We start from the raw sequence: 22,299 nt of genomic DNA on the forward strand, positions 1-22,299 counted from the left end.
GGTATCTTCTCTTCAGATGTTCTGCAATGAGAATTTCTTTTTTTTTTTTTTTTCCTGGAAGGTTGAACAAGGGAGTAAATGTAGGGCATACCACTTCTGGTTCTGTTTATCAGAATCATATCTGTTCTTTGAGATCCAAACTTTTGGGAATGGATAGATTCTAGGTTTATCTCATGTTGTTGCTCGGCAGTTTAGTTTTTTTTTTTTTTTTAAAGAATTCCATATGGGTTACTGAAATATGCTGTAACTCTGACACAATTTAAATATGCAGTAGTAGGAAAATGTATGTCATGAAGTATGCATAGTTTAAACCTTGTCCATATTTCAACTTACAGGAAGAGAAATTCTCACTGCCAACAGGGTGGAAAGTGTTGAAAGTTTGACTTTTGACTGGATTTCAAAGAATCTCTATTGGACAGACGCTTCTTACAGGAGTATCAGTGTCATGAGGCTAGCTGATAAATTGAGACGTGCAATAATCCAGAATTTAAACAACCCACGATCAATTGTAGTTCATCCTATTGCTGGGTAAGTGTGTTCATGTTTTCTGAAGAGCTTGCAACTGTATGTCTTTTAAAGTTATGGAAAAGTGATGCCACAGTTATTTGGCAAGTTCAGCAAATGTAAGATTGAACTATATAAATTGAAATCACCTTAAATTTTATCCCTTTAGCATAAGCTTAAGTAATCACTTTATCTCCTTGAAAACACTTTCTCCTTAGTTTCGGCTTTCCCAGTCTTCACTGAAGTGTGGGTTTTTTTCACTGAAGTGTGGGTTTTTTTTTCACAATTGAAGAGGACCAACAATGTGATACAGATTCAGTAGAGAAGGATTGAATGTGCAGTGGAATTATCAGGAAAGGCTCAAATTCTTTCCCTGCTTTAATGTATTGATATAAAGCTTAGCAAAACTTGCTTAATCATTCAGTAGTTTTCAGAATAAAAAGTCTTTCAGACTACAGAATAAGTTTCATGTTTAACCATTCCATGATTGGTAGTGTCAGACAAGAAAGAACAGTTTATACTATTCTTTTTAGGTTCTTACCTTTCTAATTTAAATATGGTTAATAGCTAATATGTTTGTTTGGAACAAGTCTCAGCTGGGTAGTTGTACTTGAGTGGAATAAAAAAAAAAAGAAAGAAAATGAGTGGGACTTCACTGAAGCCTAATTCATGGAGGGCACATAGTAAGCACTTTATATAATCTTGTCTAATTCAAAAGCTGGTTTGTGAGCCAGGTAGATAGACTACCTGTTAAGCAACAGTTAGGATTCAAATTCCAGGCCTACTTGACTACAAGAGCCTTTGTGTCAAAGAACTCTGTATGAGGCCTCTAGAATGCTTATTTTGTATTTAAATTTTCTCCCTGTGAAATAATTGTAAGAAACATTTAAAAACTGGTGATACTGGACTGGTGATACTATTAACAAGAAATTTTATTGCCCTGTAGAGAGTTGATTTTCTAATGAATTTATGTTAAACTAAGTCTTTGGCATTTGGTTTTGAAAAAGCTGTTAAATTCCTTTCCTACTGACTCCTTCATTTAAAAGAATATTAAGTAACATTTCAGAAAGTTAGTTTTGGAAAAGACTAATTTTAGTTTCTAAGGCTCACATGAAAGAGAATTTTTTTTTTTCCCTAGGTTTTTCTTTTTGTCACTCCTCAGAATAAAAAAAACATGCCTTGGGTAGAGATTGTACAAGAGTTATGTTGATTTGGGTGCATTCTTCATCAGAGATGAAATGCTTTCCTGCAAATTGATCAATTCCTTGTGGAAGATGACTGAAGAGCTATCTAGTGTGTCCTAGATGTTTAATCCAGAGAGGAAAGAGAGATTAAAATCTGTTTTCTTGCTCATAGTATATCATTTCATTTGAACAACTTTGGAGTATTTAAAATGTAACCCAGGGGTGCCTGGCTGGCTCAGTTGGTGGAGCGTGTGACTTAGTGTCGGGGTTGTAGGTTCGAGCTCCATGTTGGGTATAGGGATTCCTTAAAAAATAGAATCATAAAACTAACCCGAATTATGTCTTTTTAAAGAATCTACTTGGTGACAACAGTTTTAGGTCCTAGGTCTAGCACAGTGGTTCTCTCCTCTGGATGCCCATTTTAATGCCATTTGTATTTGTGACTTTGGTTATATGTTGATAACCAAACTTTTAATTAAAAGATCAAAAAAATAAGAGTTAGATCAGTTGTATACTCAATCTGAATCTGCTTATTAAGGAGATTTTACTTTTTCTGTATAAGCCCGATAGCATATACAGAAAATGAAATTAGTTGTAGCAAGTCTCTGGAAAATCTGAGTTTGCGCTAAATCTCTCCAAGTCATGTATACTGTTCCAGTGTTAACATGTTTGATTTATTACCTCTTTTTTTTTAGGTACATATTCTTCACTGATTGGTTCCGTCCTGCTAAAATTATGAGAGCATGGTGTGATGGATCTAACCTTTTGCCGATAGTAAACACTACTCTTGGATGGCCCAATGGGTTGGCCATTGATTGGGGGTAAGTAGGAATCATCCCAAATTACTGAGTTCCCCACTTACTGTGAAATAATTATGAAACAATGTGATGGAGTAAGGAAACAGGTACTACTTGCACTCAGATATTTTTACATCGATTGGTGCTGGGAGAAGGCTATAGAATGATACAAGGACACAAAGAACACAAACATAGTTGCCAACTTCTGCTGGGATGAAAACTAATGCATTCATGAATATTCTGAGGAAATCGATAGAGGAGGCAGAAGGATAGGACCTTTGGAAGGTAAGTATAGAGGAGGCAAGACCCACATCCCAGTAGAAGTAGGATAGGGATTTGATGAAGTTCAGGTCATGTGTAATTTTCATAGAGGGCATCTTGAGGATAGGAAATCTTGGGTGTCAATCAACAAATGCATATTTGCATACACACACACACACATACACACACACACTCTGGGAGAATTTTGAAGTATAAGAATTCTCAGGAAATTAATGATGTATCTAGGAATATAGGAAAAGGTAATGGTAAAAAAGCTTACAGACATGAAATGCCAAAGTAGTTTATAGGAGAGACGAAAGAAATGTATTTAGCCTTTTAAACATGGCTTTCTTAACTTGTGGACTTAACCAGGAGAAAAATAAAATACCTTACTTGAAGAGAACAACATTTTAAGTTTTCTTTTTCTTTAAAGATTTTATTTATTTATTAGAGAGAGAGAGAGAGAGCATGAGCAGGGGGGAGGGGCAGTGTGAGAGGGAGAAGCAGACTCCCCACTGAGCAGGGAGACCCATGTGGGGCTCGATCCCAGGACCCTGGGATCATGACCTGAGCCAAAGGCAGATGCTTAACCAACTGAGCCACTCAGGTGCCCCCATTTTAAGTTGTCTAAGATAAATAATTAAAACTCACTTATCAAAGTACTGTATCTTTGGGGGGGGGCATAAAACTATTACATTTTTAATGAGTATAATTTAATTTTTAAAGAACTTTGTTTAATAAATGTTTCAACTGAACATACCATTTATGAATGCCCTCAGTGTAAAGGGTGCATTACTAGTTTCTGCATAACAGATAACTAAGTATTTTATCATTTTAGTGCTTTACGGTTGTACTGGGTAGATGCCTTTTTTGATAAAATCGAGCACAGCACCTTTGATGGTTTAGACAGAAGAAACCTGGGCCACATACAGCAGATGACTCATCCATTTGGACTTACTGTCTTTGAAGGTATGCTTTGAAGCAGTGGAAGTGTGTGTGTGTTGTTTCTATACTCTGCGAGTTGTTAACAGTAGACTCATCCTCATTTGACAATCTCACACTTACAGAAAAGTTGGTTACTTTAGAGTACAAAAGATGAAAATGGTGCTATTTTGTATAGACAAAACATTTGTTTTTTTTGACTGAACATTTCACTTTTAGAAGTGTATTTTTTTCTTTTAGATGCTTTTAGATAATAATTGACAACTTATATAGGTATAGCATTTTGTAGATTGCATGTATTATAAAATTTAACTTCCCAGGTGCTCTATTACATAAATATCCCGCAAGGAAATAATAAACTACTGCTTTCATCATTTTCAAGAATAAAACAGCAAGAGCATTTGTGGTAACTCGTAGTGTTTTGTTGTTTTCTGTAAGAATGTCCTCAGAATCCTTGTGGAAAAATTATTACAAATATTTATCAACTGCGTAGTCACTGAGTGGCTCTGAAGCTTTTTAGACATACGTTGGGTAACTGACATCATTGTTATATACAAATGTTAGAGTATGGCTTGTGAAAAATAGCAAGATGTACTTGTTTCTTCATCAACCTTTCCAACAATTTACTGCTGCTAGGAAGGATTGCTGGGGACATGGAATTCTGGGAAACTATAGCCTTAGGGATCTCACACTGATGTATCAGTTTCCCTTTTGAGTGGAGGTGTGGTGGTGTGGGTTGAGTTGCTGGGAATAAGAATGTAGCTTGGCACTTGTGAAACAGGTGGTTTGTCTAGTCTTGAAAATAAGGTTTCTGTGAATGATTGTATAGCTTGTGCACTGCACAAAAGTGCCAGGCCAAAAGGGTGAGGAGAGACTAAAATCTACCCTGGTTCTGTTTGACAAACCATAGTTAGTCCAGTTAGAGAAATGCCATTTTGTGATCCACCAAAGGCCCTCCCAAGCTGCTAGTTGTGTCCCTGGTTGAAACTTCTTACTCTGAATATCAATCAGCCAGGTGCTTTAAAAGACTAGACACTGACTGTAAATCAAAGACTTTCTCCCACACATATAGTGTGGAATGAATAGCTAGTAAATATATTGCAAGTTCCATCCTGCTGTCTGTTTATCTGTGCAGGAGGGCATGGTATTTAAAAATATTTTAAAAATGCTCTTTAAAGAGTAGTATTTTTGATGAGATGAGTCAATTATAAATACTCATCCCTTCCTCTTTATGCCTTCCCGTTTATTCACTCTTTTCATTAATGATGTCAGACAGCCATTTGCTGTTACATCCGAACATTGTAAGAATGTTACATTTTCTCTGCTCTTGATGAAATGCTTTGGGATTGAACAAAAATGCAGTTTCAATACCTTTTGGTTTTATCAGTATGAAAAAAATTTTAGTGCATACTTCTGAAAATAATAAGTTTCTCTCAACAGTGCCCTCATTGTAAATTTCTTACAGAAAATTCTTTGATTGCACACCATAGAAATCATCATTCTTTTTAATGAAAGGCTAGATCTGCTTGACTATCTGTGCACCACATAGGAGTGAAAGGTTTATTGAACTTCTTATCTATTCTTTAAGTATAGTAAGATACCTTCATGAGTGGTGGGACTCAGTCTAGATAAGATTTAGTAAGTCAGTGACTGATTAGCCATTGATTAGGCCACAGATAAGGAAAACTGGTCTAATGATAAAATTTGTGGCATTTTAGGCATTTTTTGGTTAGCTGGGAATTTTAGTTAAAGTATTGTTAAAGAGAAAAATCCACTGATTCTATTAAAAACGTATATGTTCACTTCCCTGCTTCGGTAGCTAGTGTAAAGTGAACAAGACTAGATTTTTGAAGTTCAGAATCTTATGATGCCTCTGTCTTACTATTTTGAACTTCATGGAATATGACTACAGCTGTAGGGGTAGACACACATCTGTGGATAATTTTATTGATCTCCAGAGCTACAGCAAAAGTTCCTTTTTGCACTAGATCTGTACTTTTCCTTCTCAACAGCTTCCTAGTAAAGTTGAGTGTAAAAAAAAAAAAAATTAGTGTCTTCAGTTAAGACATGGGATATATAGAATGGTTGATCTGAAAGGGAGCTTAGAGATTTAGTCTATTTCCTTAATTCTACTAAAAAAAAAAAAAAAAGAACCCTCACACAGTTAACTATTTGCCTGTAAGCACTCAGAAGTTTAGTGCTTTAGCTGGGCTGAGAACTCAGTCATATGAGGCACATCTAATGCTCTGTCAAATAATCCAAAATTTTATTTTTAGCTATGGAAGTCTAAACCTAATGGCTATTAAATGCCATCGCAATACTCCATACACGCCTGCCTGAACCGGAACCCTGGTATCATTAAATATATTGCTTTCGCCTTGTGAAGAGTCATTCCTAGAGAGTAACAAGTTGCAGAAAATGATTACAGAAACATATTACAGATATTTATGGGAAAATCTTCTCACATTTGCAAGAAGTGTTTCAAGCCTATTGCATTTTCCAAAATGATTTATAAGTGAGTTGTGATGAAAATGCTGATCACTGGTGTTTCTTCTTAGACCATGTATTTTTTACTGACTGGAGACTGGGTGCTATCGTTCGAGTCAGGAAAACGGATGGTGGAGACATGAGGGTTATCCGAAGTGGTATCACTAATATAATGCATGTGAAGTCATACGATGCCAACACTCAGATTGGTGAGATTGCCACGTTCTTTCATATGTTTGTATTTATTTAACATGGTGGCTTCTTTTCTCTTTAGTACTTAATGATTTAGTATAGCTCCTGATTGTTATACATTCCTGTCACCCAGATAGTTAAATAATGTAAGACTTATAATCTGTTCAATTCTGTTAACCCTAAAAGTATTGTTGGGAAAAACACATTTTAAGGACTTTTTCTGTGCTTAAACTGAATGTTATATTTGGCATGTTGATTTCCAGAAAGAAGCTACTTTGTAGTGTTGGGTCTGAATGTTCTTTTCCTATTTGTTTTCCTTCACAAACTAAACCTATGATCAACCCAGTGGAAATGACCATAACTCACCTCAGGCATTGCTTTTTCAGGTTCTAACTACTGTAATCGACCCACACATCCAAACGGCGATTGCAGCCACTTCTGCTTCCCAGTGCCGAATTTCCAGCGCGTGTGTGGCTGCCCGTATGGAATGAGTTTGACTTCTAATCACTTGACATGCCAGGAAGACCCGTCCCGTGAACCACCCATGGAGCAGTGTGGCTCCTTTTCCTTTCCCTGTAGCAATGGCAGATGTGTGCCCAGTAACTACCACTGTGATGGAGTAGACGACTGTCATGATAACAGTGACGAGCTCCTATGTGGCCAATTCAGTAAGTAACTTACACACAGAAGATACTTTTTGCGATGAGTAGAACAGAGAGAGGTGGGCCTTTTTTTTTTTTTTTTTAAAGGTTGGGGTATCTCTTTGTGAAAAAATCTTTTAGAATTTCAGATTTTTAATATGTACCCCAAGGCTTTAGGAAGCTAGATAATAAATATCATTAATAGATAATGTTACCAATGATTTCTACTATTGATCTGGACTATATTCACTAACAGTATTTTTTCTCTGACATTGGCTGTTTGGATCACCAATACAGTCATGACATCTTGGCAAGGACCTCAAAAAGTCATATCAAAATAAATAGGTTATATAATCTTTAGTATCTGAGAGAATAGTATTTCAGAATAGGTACTTGGAATAATTGCATTTGAAAATCCATGTGCTGTATTCCCTTTCCCCCACTTTGGAGTAAAATAGGGGTGAAATGGTGGTCTTAACATTTATATTTTTGTTTCAATGGTAATCCAGTCTATAAAGTCTGGGGCCTAATGAATGCTATTGCAGAAAACAAAAGCATTCCATTAAAATTAAAAAAAAAATAGGTAAAGAACAATTGAAATCTAAGAAATCTCTACCAAGGTGAGATCAATAGTAATAATAACCTGTCTTTTTGGAGAGAAAGAAGAGGGTCAGATTTGAAAATAAAAGTGCCCACTTGTACTTTTCTGAAATTTCTAAAATTTTCTCTTTGGTCTATTATCTTTCTGTTTCTAAAAGTACACATTTTTACCCAAATATTTTATCAATTTGCATTTTTCAAATGGCACATTTTAAAGGTTTCTCTAAGTGTGAAATTGTGATTAGAGGAACTAGCTTAGAAGTAAGGGATGGGCCTCAGATCATACCAACTAGAGATTGAATATGGGGCAGATTCCTAAATCTCTCAAAGCCTCAGTTTCCTCATCTGTAAAATGCAGATAATTCTATATACTTCACAGCGTTCTTGTGAGGATTAAGAGAGAAAAAAAATATGTGAAGCATTTAGAAAAATACCTGGTATATGATAATTGCTAAAGAAATGTCCGCTAGTGATGATGATGATGATGAGAATGACTTGCACATTTCTTCTTTTTTTTTTTTATTAAGTTCAGTTAGCCAACATACTCTTCTTATTTTATACATTGCTCCTATTGAAAAATAAGAACTGGGCCTTTACAAGGTAAGAACTCATTTAATAGGCTGTAAAAACAAATGTCTTCGTGACCAGTTTGTTTTCGTTGTAGATAATTCCTGTGCACCTTCAGCGTTCACCTGTGGCCACGGAGAGTGCATCCCTGCACACTGGAGGTGTGACAAGCAGTACGACTGTGTGGATGGCAGTGATGAGCAGAACTGTCCCTCCCAAGCACCCACTTCCTGCCCTGCTTCCTTCTTCACCTGTGGTAATCATCTGTGTATCCCAAGGAGCTGGCTCTGCGACACAGATAATGATTGTGCAGATGGATCTGATGAAAAGAACTGCCGTAAGTCTCGTGGTTGGTCAGCCTAGTGAATAGATTTGAACAATCAGTGGGCCTCTCACACTTTCCTCTAAGGCTCACACAATTTTCATCGTATCGTAGTCACATCTGTTCCATCCGTCAATTCCCATATCCATAGGCTTATAAGAGCAAAGACACAAGAAGCATAGACTCCTCCTGAGCACTGAGTTAATCCTATGGATGCAAAACAAGGACTGTCTCTGAGGTCTAACATCCAGACACAAACTGGGGAGAAAATTCCTCCACTGACTTCTCATATATTTAAGGCAAATTTGTTTTTTTCTGAATCATATAAATGATCCGGACATTTGGCTACTGGTTTTTCTTTTCGTTTCATAGAAGCAAAGAGGGGATAAAATACAGAGGCATGGAAAATTAAATTTCCATTAGTACTGTCTGCCTGCTTTTCATCTTGCTAGTTCTGATTTCCTTTAGGTTATTGTTTGTTTTTGTGTCTGTAATAATGGTTTAGGGTGGAGTTCCCTGGATGAAGGCCTAGTCCTGGTTGCATGACTAGGCAAGTCACTTTCCTCCGTAGCATTTGGACTTTAAGACCTCTTCTAGCTTTCACATTCTGTGAGTCTATATTTAATACAGCTTCATGTTGTGGATGGGGCGGCCAGCACATCTGACTCTAAGGCTATGTCTCTTCAGCAGGGTGGGACCCTGGTTTCTAGAATTAATTGTTCTGCTTAGACTTTGGATTAAATGCGGTTGTGATCTGTCTGTATACTGTTGCTGCTAGGCATGTGAGTCATGCCGACCATGATGCCTAGTTGGGTTCCATTGCTTAGCTTTAGAGTCACAGACTTCAATAATAATCCTGAGGTGTAGTCCAGTCCAAGTTCATGATGCTCACTATGAAAGCATAGTCTGTTTTTCAAAGTGTAGTCACAGATTCTGACTCTCACATACAATCTTTTTATTCCTCTTTCCAAAAACTGTCCTGGCTTTGCGTGCTCTTGCTGGGCTGACTTTGTCAGTGTGGCCGATTTGAAGGAATTTTGAACACACGTACAAATGAGATGACTTGTGTATCTCCTTAGCGTTTTGCAGTTTGGCTCTGGTACACACTGAACAAGAAATAAACTGTTACTTGGTTTTGTTTTTGAATGACATTAGAACTTACAGAGGCATGCCTACCTAGTCAGTTTCGTTGTCCTGATCATCGATGTATTGACCTATCTTTTGTCTGTGATGGGGACAAGGACTGTGTTGATGGATCTGATGAAGCTGGTTGTGGTAAGTAGATTGCTTTATTTTTATTCATGATGTTTAAAAATAATCTCAGTGTTTAGTGGTTTTCTCCTTGAGCTAATTTCTAATGCTTTTTTTTTTTCATTCTTAGTAATTAATTGCACTGCTTCTCAATTCAAATGTGCCAGTGAGGGTCGGTGTATTAGTAACATATATCATTGTGATGGTGTTTTTGACTGCAGTGATCACTCTGATGAGATAGACTGTCGTAAGTACCATATATCTGCATGTTTCATTTTCCTTAAAAGATTTTATTCATTTTGGGGGGAGGGAGAGTGCGAGCAAGGGGAGTGGCAGAGGCAGAGGGAGAGGGAGAGAGAGAATCTCAGGCAGACTCCATGCTGAGGGCGGAGCCCAGCACAGGGGCTGGGTCTCAGGACCCTGAGATCTTGACCTGAGCTGAAATCAAGAGTTGAATGCTTAACCGACTGAGCCACCCAGGTGCCCCTGCATGTTTCAGTTTTACTAGCATTGATATTACTGCAGGTCTTCTCTAATTTGGATAAACTTTGGAGGGAAGACAGCCTGAATTACAAACTATTATCAAAGGAATGCGGTATTGAACATAAAGTTGACTAGGTATTTCCAAATAATGACTTATAATTTGTGAATCCAGTGATTGTATAAATGGGCACTTTCCAATGGTCCCTTAGGTAGGTTAAATATTCTTAGGTATTTTTGTTTTTACTATTAATTTTTCCTAGGATATCCCAAATTAGTGGGTTTCAAGTTTTTGAGGCTTCTTATACATAAAGTTGTCTTAATGGTTTCTTTTAAATCTCAATAGAGAGATCAAATCATGGTATAGATACGGTGTGAAGTGGTATTTGCTATTGACTTGAATGAATTCACTTCAACTATTATTTGTTGAATATCTGCTAAGATGTTCCTTAAAGTAAGAAAAATTATATAACCTAAGAGATAACTGAAGCAAAGTACACAGTTATAAGGGCCTTAGAAATGGTACAGATAAAATTCAATTGAGTTTCACAGAAAAGAAATTCTTTCTAGTCATAGGATTCAAGGAGCACTTCATGGAATATAAATCTGATGGATCTATAATCTCCATGGGCTGGAGACCTATGGTAGATGGGATCTCTTCTTGCTCACTTTTTGTGTTAAATGGATTTTAGACTTTAAAAGATTGTTAGTAAGGTGATCATTTGTTAGAATTAATGGTGTTTTGGATCATAAAAAGTAGGTTTTTATTAATTTTCCTCCCTAATCAGAAAAAAAGTATTTAAATCTATGGATAAAAAGAAAAGTCAAATAAAATGCTTAATACTTTATAGATGTTTACAACACCCAGAAATTCTTAATCATTGATTTTCCTGGTTCGTGTTGAAAGTATGGAATTCTTCTGTGATAGTTTGTGGTTAAACTGCCAATTGCCACTGACTTGCTGTTGCCTTACAAGGCCCCTGGGAGGAAGCTTGGGTTTACCCCTGTGAGATAGGGAAGCAACTCTTATCTATCCAGGATTGCTCAATGAATAGTGGAAAGTTTACGAAGAAGTAAGGATTTACTGTCACCTTTTGTTTACTTAATGTGTGCTGGTTTCATTGGGTATAGTTTGCTTGAGGGAAAATTAATAACACCCAAATATATGATATTAAACACATGAATTCAAAGTAACAAATTAATGGCTGTTTAAGCTCTATTGAAATGCACTGGTGATTATTTAATAAAGAGGCAGATAAATTTTATTTAATCTGTAATTGAATGAACATTAAAAACATAGGAAACAGAATTTTCTTTTGACCCAGGGACTTGTCAGACACGTATAAAGATTTTTCTTTACCACATGTTATTTTAGATTTTAATATTAAATTTGTCATAGTCATTCTCTTAAACGTACCCTTGATCCAAAATCATTTCCTGTGAATCTAGGAGTTACATAAGAAGGATTATGAATTGCATTCACAAGCCCATCTCCCTCATGCATTTCTCTTAGCAACGAGGCCTCCCGGTATGTGCCATCCAGATGAATTTCAGTGCCAAGCAGATGGTGTCTGCATCCCGAAGAGCTGGGAGTGTGATGGGCATCAAGACTGCATCTTTGGATCTGATGAGCACCATGGCTGTGCCCCCAGGACCTGCCCTCCATCTCATTTCCTGTGTGAAAATGGAAACTGCATCCTCAGAGATTGGCTCTGTGATGGGGACAATGACTGCAGGGATCTGAGTGATGAGAAGGACTGCCCCACGCAGGCCTTTCACTGTCCCAGTTGGCAATGGAATTGCCCTGGCCATAGCATCTGTGTGAATCTGAGTGCAGTGTGTGATGGCATCTTTGACTGCCCCAATGGGACAGATGAATCCCCACTTTGCAGTAAGTTTCCTGACCACAGTTTAATGGCCTTAAATTCATTCTGAGCACACAGTGGCCTGCTGTGTGCATCACCATTGTCTCAGTCACCATGTAGCTGTAAGGAAGGGATTTTGGTTCCTCTATGAGTTCAAATCTGTGTAGGGATAAGCATCCTGGAATTCAAATAAATCACCACTGGATGATATTTCTCATTAAATCCTTTGCACTTGGTTCTGTGTTTTTACTTATTTTTTAGAAAAATGAGACAAAATGAGGCCATTAGATTGTCAATTTTTTGGGGGGGACTGTGGTCCTAAGGTTTTCTAACTTCAGTATTTTCTAATTTCAATCAGAACTTGCCACAAAACAAATGAAGTCCGGGGATTTGTGTTTGCTGTGATTAAAATCCTTTGATTGGCATGTAATCCTAATTGCTGTCCTTTCTTTCTTTCCTCTTTAATCAATGCTCACTCTCAGATGAACCCCGGCCAGGTATGATCGCAAAATATTTTAGATTCTTATGATTTTAAATGGGTTATGTTTGTGCTGAAAATATTCTAATCATTTTGACTGACTTCCCCCTCTGGAGCATGTTTCATATCATGACTCTGAAAAATAAGTTAGAGTATACATGGCACTAGAGGGCATTTGCATCCCAGGCATATGAAGTGACTTTGGGTGGCTTCAGGCATTGCTGTTTTGGCCCTGAAAGGAAGGAATGGTGGCATGCTGGTGGATCTGTGCCCTCTAGTGTTCCAGTTGCCTTTCCCTTTCCATTTATTCACTTTCATAGATCTTCTAGCCCTTGCTGTTGAATGTCAAAGTCTTGTCTTCCATTTCTCTATAGGTGGAAGAATGTCAGGAAGCAAGTGGGAAGTCATTTAAGTCTCTTTGCATGCTTTATCAATGACAGTTGTGTTTCCTGATGCCAGCAATATGTCCTCAGTTTCTCTCACAGCACTGAATGGAGTTATAATAGAGGGTTATAGTGAAGAAAGCGGTTTCAGTCCTGTGATTGTGAAGGACAGTAAGTCCCTGAGCAAATTAGAGCAGACACTGATGAGCCTATGGAGCTCATCCAAGTGAATGCTGCTCTTAGTTCTTACCTGGGTATTACGTTTAAGGTAGCATCAGATTGTATGACAAATATTACAATAGAGTGAACCAAAAAAGCAAAGATTCCTGACTTTTCCCCTTTGTGATTCTCTTTCTTTATTCTAGACCAGGATAGCTGCTTAGATTCCAATGGTGGTTGTACTCACCAGTGTGTTCAGGGGCCCTTTGGGGCTCAATGCCTGTGTCCATCAGGATACCTGCTTGCCAATGATTCTAAGACCTGTGAAGACATAGACGAATGTGATGTCCCAGGCTTTTGTAGCCAGCATTGTTTCAATACGAGAGGTTCTTTCCGGTGCTGGTGTGATGACGAATACACGTTAGACACTGACAGAAGGACTTGCAAAGTTACAGGTAATGACTGAACTTGAAAGTGAACTAACTCCAGCCAGTATAACAGTACACTCCAGAGTTTAAGATCAAATGTTGCATGCAGGCATTTGACAACATTGGAGTCAAACGGACTTGAATCCTGGATGGGTTATGTAACCTCCTTTTTTTTTTTTTTAAAGATTTTATTTATTTATTTGAGAGAGCGAGAATGAGAGAGAGCACATGAGAGGGGGAAGGGTCAGAGGGAGAAGCAGGCTCCTCGCTGAGCAGGGAGCCCGATGCGGGACTTGATCCCGGGACTCCAGGATCATGACCTGAGCCGAAGGCAGTTGCTTAACCAATTGAGCCACCCAGGCGCCCCGGGTTATGTAACCTCCTTAAACCTCAATTTGTTATGAGGATTAAATAAGTGAATACTCATAAAGATCTTGACATATTTTGGAAAATAGAGGTTTAAGCATAAATAGATGATTTTCTATTTAAAATAATAGCAATGGTTTTTGTATTATTTAAAAATGATTTCTGTATCACATTTAAGCATCTTCATACAATGCTTAATTGACTCAATTCAACCAATATTAATTCAGTTTCTATAATGTGAAGGTGATTATACTATGTATTAAGATATTGATTTGACTGCTTCAAAAGTGACCAAATAAAGATGGGTAACACAAAATAGACAGTTCCTGTCTTTTTCAAGTAGGAGTGTGGATGGTAGACAGTCCAGGGGATAAAGTTGGGGGTGAAGGCTGTGTGCCATGCTAAAACTTGGCATCATTTATTACTAAAAAGGAAGTGGAGAGGGAGGGGATATTGAGAAGTAATTAAAAGTCTCTGCCACAGCTGCAAAACAAAAAGAATTAATTTCCATTATTAGGAAGCCTACATTGTAGGAAGGAAGATAAGCAATATTCAAAAGTAAGTACAAAAATAACAAATAGTAACTGGAAAAATGCAAGTATAGTTCGCTCCAGATTGATAGTGAGACGAACATTGGAGTATAATTAAAGGAAGAAAGCTATTTTGGAAAAAGCTTATATTAATAAATACTCAAGAAAATCAGCTAACTATTAAGATGAACATGAAATGAATAAATTCTTTTTATAGGGACTTTTGTTTGTTTTCCCTAGTACTATAATTTGGAGTTAAATCTTCCTTCTGTTATCAAAAGTATTGCATCAAGGGGCGGCTGGGTGGCTCAGTCATTAAGCGTCTGCCTTCAGCTCAGGTCATGATCCCAGGGTCCTGGGATCGAGCCCCACATCGGGCTCCCTGCTTCTCCCTCCCCCACTCCCCCTACTTGTGTTCCCTCTCTCGCTGTGTCTCCCTCTGTCAAATAAATAAATAAAATCTTTTTTTAAAAAAAGTATTGCATCAAATATTTAAGAGATGTTTTAATTGTGGTTTCTCCCACGTTCATTGACATTTTTGTATTTTCTTCTTGGACAGGATCTGAAAGTCTGTTGCTGCTTGTGGCAAGTCAGAACCAGATTGTTGCTGACAATATCACCTCCCAGGTTCACAATATCTATTCAGTTGTCCGGAATGGTTCTCACATTGTAGCTCTTGATTTTGATTCAATCAGTGGTCGTGTCTTTTGGTCTGATGGAAGTCAGGGTAAAATCTGGAGTGCGTTTCAAAATGGAACAGACAGAAGAGTAGTAAGTACATTTCTGTTGATATTTGGCCTGACTAGTCCCCCTGTCTTGGGTCTAATACTCTTATTCACCAGGGAGAACAGGTCCTACCTCATCCTGGGTAGCTCTCATATTCCCCTCTGGGCCACATTGCACCCAAGAGGCCTGGAAGTTCGTAACTCCCAATACATGGGTGTTTTAGATAAGAATGTGGCCTCTGAAGGCAGATCCATGATTCTGAATTCCAGGTCACATGATGCCGAGACTTCACAATTTTCTTTTTCCTAGTGGATGAGAGCAGAGGAAAATACAGGGGAGTTAGGGGTTGTTTTTCCTTAGCTTTAATCTAGTTAGGTTTCTCAGTCCATCTCCCACAGTTTCAGTTTCTTGACCCTTAGTGGTTATGTTTCCTCTGCCCCTTAGGACTTTATTTTATAATTGTTGGCATTTAATCAGTAAAGATATTATTTTGGCATGTGAACATTTTATAGTTTCGTAGGGTTGCCAGTTTAGCGAATGGATGGAGCTTTTGTTTAAATGCAAAAACTTTAAACAGTAGAGGTATCCTAGAGTATTCAGTTCTACGAAATGTAGTATATTTTTCCTGGAAAGCCCTACTGTTGATTTGGTGGTTAGCTATGCGGAAGACAAAATTTTCTCATCCTCACAAGCAATCATAGGACAGGTTTAGTTGTTTTATTCTAGATTTTCATATAATTTCAGTGTTTGCATTTATTGTCTTTAGAATTCACTTTTTATTCACTTTTGTCTTTAGATACTTAACAGTGGTGTGACTATGACTGAAAGTATTGTGGTAGATTGGGTAGGTCGCAATCTTTACTGGACAGACTATGCCCTGGAAACAATTGAAGTATCTAAACTGGATGGTAGCCACAGGACTGTGCTGATTAGTAAGAATGTATCAAATCCAAGGGGACTAGCATTAGATCCCAGAATTAGGTAAGACTTTTTTTTTTAATGATACTGCTGTGACACGGTTATGAGGGAAAAACAGTAGTAACCTGATGTGGCTGATACGCATGTCTCAAAATTTGAAATGAAACTTTGTTTAAACATCTCTATAGAAATGGTAACCAACCAGGTGTTATTGGTATCCATCCTTTATCTTTTTAGTCTTCTTCATATAGTGCATGAGAGCACTTGGTTGTTCACTTTAAGAACACGTTGATTCGTTATGATTCATTGATTCATTAGCTTGGTAACACAATTATTGAACTGATTGTTACAGAATTACATAATTAGGTCTCTAATGAATGTACACAATAGTATTCCATAGATGGGCCAGTTTGTAACTCATTGATTCATTAGCTTGGTAATATAATTATTGAACTGATTGTTATAGATTTATATAATTAGGTCTCTAACGAATGTACACAATAGTATTCCATAGATGGGCCAGTTTGTAACTTTGATATTTCATGGTTATACAACAACAAAAAAAGCAAGATTTTCCTGCTTTAGTTTCATGTTGTTTATTAGGGTTCCCTTTTATGTCATGTAGGGAAGAAAATGTTTGCCTGCTGGTCCTGAAGGGAAGGAGAAATTCTCCCAGATGCTTTGAAACCTTGGATGGCTTCTTTCCTTGAATTTACTTAAAATTCTCTAACTTAGATTCTTTTCTGTAGGATCATGAGTTAGGCAAATTATGCTCAATGGCAATGAAGACTTCCTAGATATTGTAAAGTATTACACACCAGTGAAATTTATGATGGATCTCTAATGATGAACAAGTGACTCTCTTATCTTAAAAAATGACAGGGTAGATAAACAAGGCCAGATGGATTTTTCTAGATGAACTATTTGTGGATTGTACAGAAACATGAATAGGCATTGGGACATTTCATTGTCATAATGTTCTGCATGTTTTATGAACATTTTAGAAACACCCAGATGGCTTATGACTGCATTATGATTACAGTTTTACTTTGGGACACTCAGAGGAAATAATAAGCTCTGTACAGACATTCTGAACTGGAGATGATTTATTTTAAGCGAAACATAAAGATGATGTCGTCTTAAAATGGCAGTTATTTTCAGATTGAACTATATCCTTTCCAATTGGTGATGAATTTCTTTTCACAGTGACCATGTGATGTTCTGGTCTGACTGGGGCCATCACCCTCGTATTGAGCGAGCCAGCATGGATGGCAGTCTGCGCATTGTCATTGTCCAGGAGAAGATTTTCTGGCCCAGTGGCATAACTATTGACTACCCCAACAGACTGCTCTACTTTATAGATTCCTATCTTGATTACATAGACTATTGTGATTATAATGGACAGCATCGGAGGCAGGTGATAGCCAGTGATTTGGTAAGTTGGTATTGAGGAAAACTAAACTGAACCCACAAGAGTGGCTTAGTCAAAAGCACATACAGTAACAAGAAAACTAAGAAATTGATTATTGTGTCTTAGACATTACAAGGTCAATCCGGGAAGTGGCAACAGGAGTGAGGGTCAATCCATCTTTTCTAACAGAAAATATTTTTATTCCAGTTCATGATCAGATTGTGCCATGTCCAGGAATGATTAATAGTTTGTGTGATTTAGTTGATCTGTAGATGCTAATCTGTTTCTTCTATGAATCACAGACCTGTACCTCTGAAACAAATAATATATTATATGTTAAAAAAAGAAGAAGAAGAAGAAGATAGCAGGAAGGGAAAAATGAAGGGGGGGGAATCGGAGGGGGAGACGAACCATGAGAGACTATGGACTCTGAGAAACAAACTGAGGGTTCAAGAGGGGAGGGGGGGTGGGGGGATGGGTTAGCCTGGTGATGGGGATTCAAGAGGGCATGTATTGAATGGAGCACTGGGTGTTATATGCAAACAATGAATCATGGAACCCTACATCAAAAACTAATGATGTAATGTATGGTGATTAACATAACATAATAAAATAAAAAAAAAATTTTTAAGTTTTAAGCAAAAATTAATAATTTATATTTAGATTTCTCAATTAAATCACAGCCTGTTACATATTTCATATCTTTTATTGGAGTATAATTGATATATAATGCTATATTGGTTTCAGGTGTACAACATATTAATTAGATAATTCTATATGTTAATCAATTTTTATTCAGAAAATTCTGAATTTGTTCTCACAAGTTAAATGGGAAGATATAGGAAATATGTATTTCACCAAAGAGCTGTTACTGACTTCTATTTAAAATTGTCATTGTTGGGGCACCTGGGTGGCTCAGTCGGTTAAGGTCTGACTCTTGATTTCAGCTCAGGTCAGCTCCTGAGATCAAGCCCCATGTCAGGATCCGTGCTCAGCACGGTTTCTCTCTCCCCCTTTCCCTCTGCCCCTCCCCCTGCTCTCTCTGCCTCTAAAATAAATAAGTCTAAAAAATAATAAAAAAATACTACAGTTGTCATTGTTGACGGTTCTGTGGCTTTAAGGGACCCTGGCAGGGCCTCCCTACCTTGAGGGAATAGGCATCTAGGCTCTTATCAGATTTACGTGAATCTGTGAGTGGCAGAGATAGAACTGGGTAAAGAGTGGCGATAATGGGCTGGGGGCTAAGGCTTGGGAGTAGGGGATCCCGATAGGTCATCTTACTTTCTGCACTTCAATGTTGCTTTCATTCGTAAAATGGATGCGCAGAGTAATTACCAGAGTAAAAAGGAAGACTAAATGACACACATAGGTGAAAGAATTTGGGGTGGTATAATGGGATATGTATAGGTCAGCAGTGCATTTTTGTATCTGTCTCTTGACAGTGACATCCCCATGTCTTTATTAAATAATTAAATGCTGAAGGAAACATGTTCTTGGGCAGTTATCCTTTTCCTTTTCTATATTATTCACCTTTTTTATTTCTGGGCAAAGTCTCATTGTTCTCTTCGGCTTCACAGATTCTGCGACATCCCTATGCCCTGACTCTCTTTGAAGATTCCGTGTACTGGACTGACCGCTCTACTTATCAGGTTGTTCAAGCCAATAAGTGGCATGGTGGGAACCAGTCAGTCATAATTCGTAATGTTCAGCAGCCTCTTGGGGTTGTTGCAGTTCATCCTGTGAAACAACCAGATGGTGAGTGATGCAGAGACATCTGCCTGGGAATAGCTTGGAAACCGCTTGTTCTGGGAACACTGAGCGTACAGTGTTGCAGACCTGTTTGTTTGGGCGGTACATTTTCCTTTCCTCTTTACCAACCACCCCAGTCCTAACCTTTCCATTACTTTTATTTACCACGGTAGACGAAAATCTTGTGTGTAACAGCAGATCTAAATTGTGTCATTTTATTCAGCAGTTGGCTACTGTCTCTGTGACAGTCTCGGAATCCCAATTTCTTTGGCTGACAAGTGGGGCATAGACCAGACAGTCCCTTAGATCCTTTCTTTTTTTTTTTTTTTTTTTTCCCTTAGATCCTTTCATTGCTGCCACTCTGTGGCTTAGAGCAGCTTATTCTTAGGACTCGTTTGTTATGGCACCGGTGCCCTGTAGGTGTGCTACAGCCACCCCAAGTCGTCCTAGATGTGTGGTGTGCATGGCTAGGGGATTTAAACATTTGGCATTGGTGGTGTTCTTTCTGGTGGGAAGAGGGATAAGTCGCTTAATCTTCACACAAACAAAACCTGTAGTGCTTTCTCACTATGCCTCAGAATCTGGCCCTTTTTCTTCCTTGTCTCCTCTTCCATTTACTCTTGCCACGCTGGACTTCATTTTGCTCCAGAAGCATACCAGGCTACCTCCTACTCTGAACTTTGGTACCAGTTCTTTCTACTGCCTGGAACAACCCTTCTCCAGATTTCTGCTTGAGTTGCTCCTTCAGTGTCATTTAGGATTCTCTCAAATGCTCCTTGGTGGCCCTTGACTGCCCTATCTAAAATAGCTTACCCCTCTCATAATTCTTTTGCTCTTTACCTACATATCTTGAAATCACATAATTTATGAGTTTAAGTCTGTCTCCCTTTGTTAGAATATCTGCCCCATGTTTACAGTATTCTCAGTGCTTAAAATGGTGTTTGGAACATGGTGAACATTTTTTGAGTGAATGAATCTAATGCAGTATACGTAATAAGAACATTAAAGATCTGGAGAACATCCTGTGAGTTTGGGATGCACACAGGATCCCTTATTTATTTTAAAAAGCAGAGACACACAAAGATGTCATCAATAGAAAAATAAAAGATTACTATCTAACCAAAACTTGGACAACAGTGGGTAAGTGTCAAGGTCACAAAGGGAATGTGCACGTTGGTTTCATTTAATGTAAAAAGATCTCTTTTAGCTCGGGCAAGGAGACACGTATTATTTGGCATCATATTTCTATTACTAAGCTCGGGGTTACTCAGTGGCTATTTGTTCATAGTCTGGTTATAGACAGGATTGTTCTGTGACCTTGGGGAAGTCATTACCCCCTTGTTTCTCTTTCGAATTTTGTGTTGAAAGCATAATGCTAGGGAAGAGTAATGTAGTTTAGGGGAAAAAAAAAGCCAAACTGACAGAGGTAACCTAATGTACTTGTGTCTCTACTGGGCATCTCTGGGAGGACAGTAACAGCATGACTGTGTGTACATTTTAAAATTTATTTATTTAAATTGAGAGAAATTTGACATATAACATTATATTTTTAGGTGTACAACATGATTTGATATATGTACGTATTATGAAATGATCATGACAATAAGTTCAGTGAATATCCCCCATTATATGAAGTTACAAAATTTTTGTGTATGTGTGTGATGAGAATTTTTAAGATCTACTGTCTTAATGACTTTAAAATATATAATACAGCATTGTTAACTGTAGTCATCATACTGTACATTATATCCTAGGACTTACTTATCTTGTAGTTGGAAGTTTTCACCTTTTGACCACCTTCACCCATTTTGCCCACCGCCTACTCTGTGCATCTGGCAACCGCCAATATGTTCTATGAGTTTGGTTTTTCTTAGATTTCACATACGAGTGAGATCATGTAGTATTTGTCTTTCTCTCTCTGATTTATTTCACTTAGTGTATGCTTTCAAGGTCCATCCATGTTGTTGCAAACAGCAAGATTTTCTTCTTTTTCATGGCTGAATGATATTAATTGTGTGTGTGTGTGTGTGTGTGTGTGTGTGTGTGTGTATCACTTTATCAGTTCATTCTGTGCACTTTAATGTGGGAGGTCTTCCATTCACCAATGTTTTCTTCTTTTCTTTTTCTATTACAGGTGAAAATTCATGCGCTTCTTCCTCCTGCAGTCATCTATGCTTGCTTTCCTCCCAGAGGCCACACCTTTATTCCTGTGCTTGTCCTTCGGGATGGAGTCTTTCTCATGATTCTGTGACTTGCTTGAAAGGTACAGTATGCCTTTTAAGTGTGCCCTGAAAGTGGAACTTGCCATAGTTTAGCAAAGGAATGTCAGCTCTAAGCCACTTGCTAATGGAATGTGGGTTGTGTTCACCCTTCGATTCAGTGAGTACCTGGAGTACGTGCTGTCTGGGGTAATTGACATGAGCACCTCGGCTGTAATATAATTTCTGTATGTGAAGCTCATATGATATGTGCATGTGATTCAACAATTCTTAACCTTATATTTTCTCTTACCTGGACACAGTTAGGCAAGCTATGATAATAGGAAGTTCCAAATTCTGCACTTAAGAATTCTTGACACTTGTGTATGGCTTTATTTTTCAGGCTCCTTATCTTGTTGTTATTATAATAGTCAATGATGCGTGTCCCAGCATAGGTCTTCTGACACCAATTTCAGTAATTAATATCTGGTTATTTTAAAAATGAAAGTTTTCTTTGTGTGATAGATCATAAGTGACTGAGCAATTTAATCTTCATCTCACCCTAGATAGTTTTGGAAATGTTTGTGGAGAATTATACTAAAGTACTTTAGGGAGTAAGAACAAAAAGGAAAGATAGAGTCAATCCACCAAAGAGATTTCTGCTGGAGTATGTACTAGATATAATAAAGTCTTTTTAAAAATCATTCACCTTTCGCTTAAAAATCTAGAGAGTTACTCTAAATTCCAGTTCTTTTCATTTCTCAGTGGAGTGAATGTGTTTTGGTACTGACAAAAATGGTTGCAGAGAAGTTAAATTAAATATTTAATGATAAAAAATTCTTAAACTAAGAGAAAATAGA

General features: G+C 37.7%; 1 protein-coding gene across 1 annotated transcript in view; it reads left to right on the forward strand.

The window, feature by feature from the left end:
• The window catches only part of LRP2 (LDL receptor related protein 2), a 194,750-nt gene that overhangs the window by 84,371 nt on the left and 88,080 nt on the right, over window positions 1-22,299 (forward strand). Inside the window, exons 18-33 of the mRNA XM_032401234.1 lie at window positions 336-528; window positions 2,384-2,509; window positions 3,585-3,715; window positions 6,247-6,384; window positions 6,754-7,035; window positions 8,273-8,512; window positions 9,653-9,772; window positions 9,879-9,995; window positions 11,742-12,119; window positions 12,576-12,590; window positions 13,320-13,568; window positions 14,997-15,208; window positions 15,960-16,144; window positions 17,288-17,516; window positions 19,070-19,247; window positions 21,376-21,504. Coding sequence (XP_032257125.1) covers window positions 336-528; window positions 2,384-2,509; window positions 3,585-3,715; window positions 6,247-6,384; window positions 6,754-7,035; window positions 8,273-8,512; window positions 9,653-9,772; window positions 9,879-9,995; window positions 11,742-12,119; window positions 12,576-12,590; window positions 13,320-13,568; window positions 14,997-15,208; window positions 15,960-16,144; window positions 17,288-17,516; window positions 19,070-19,247; window positions 21,376-21,504 — 2,922 coding nt within the window. The remainder of the gene's footprint in view (window positions 1-335; window positions 529-2,383; window positions 2,510-3,584; window positions 3,716-6,246; window positions 6,385-6,753; window positions 7,036-8,272; window positions 8,513-9,652; window positions 9,773-9,878; window positions 9,996-11,741; window positions 12,120-12,575; window positions 12,591-13,319; window positions 13,569-14,996; window positions 15,209-15,959; window positions 16,145-17,287; window positions 17,517-19,069; window positions 19,248-21,375; window positions 21,505-22,299) is intronic.

This window comes from Phoca vitulina, unplaced genomic scaffold, assembly GCF_004348235.1.
Source record: "Phoca vitulina isolate PV1807 unplaced genomic scaffold, GSC_HSeal_1.0 scaffold1, whole genome shotgun sequence".
NCBI lineage: Eukaryota > Metazoa > Chordata > Mammalia > Carnivora > Phocidae > Phoca > Phoca vitulina.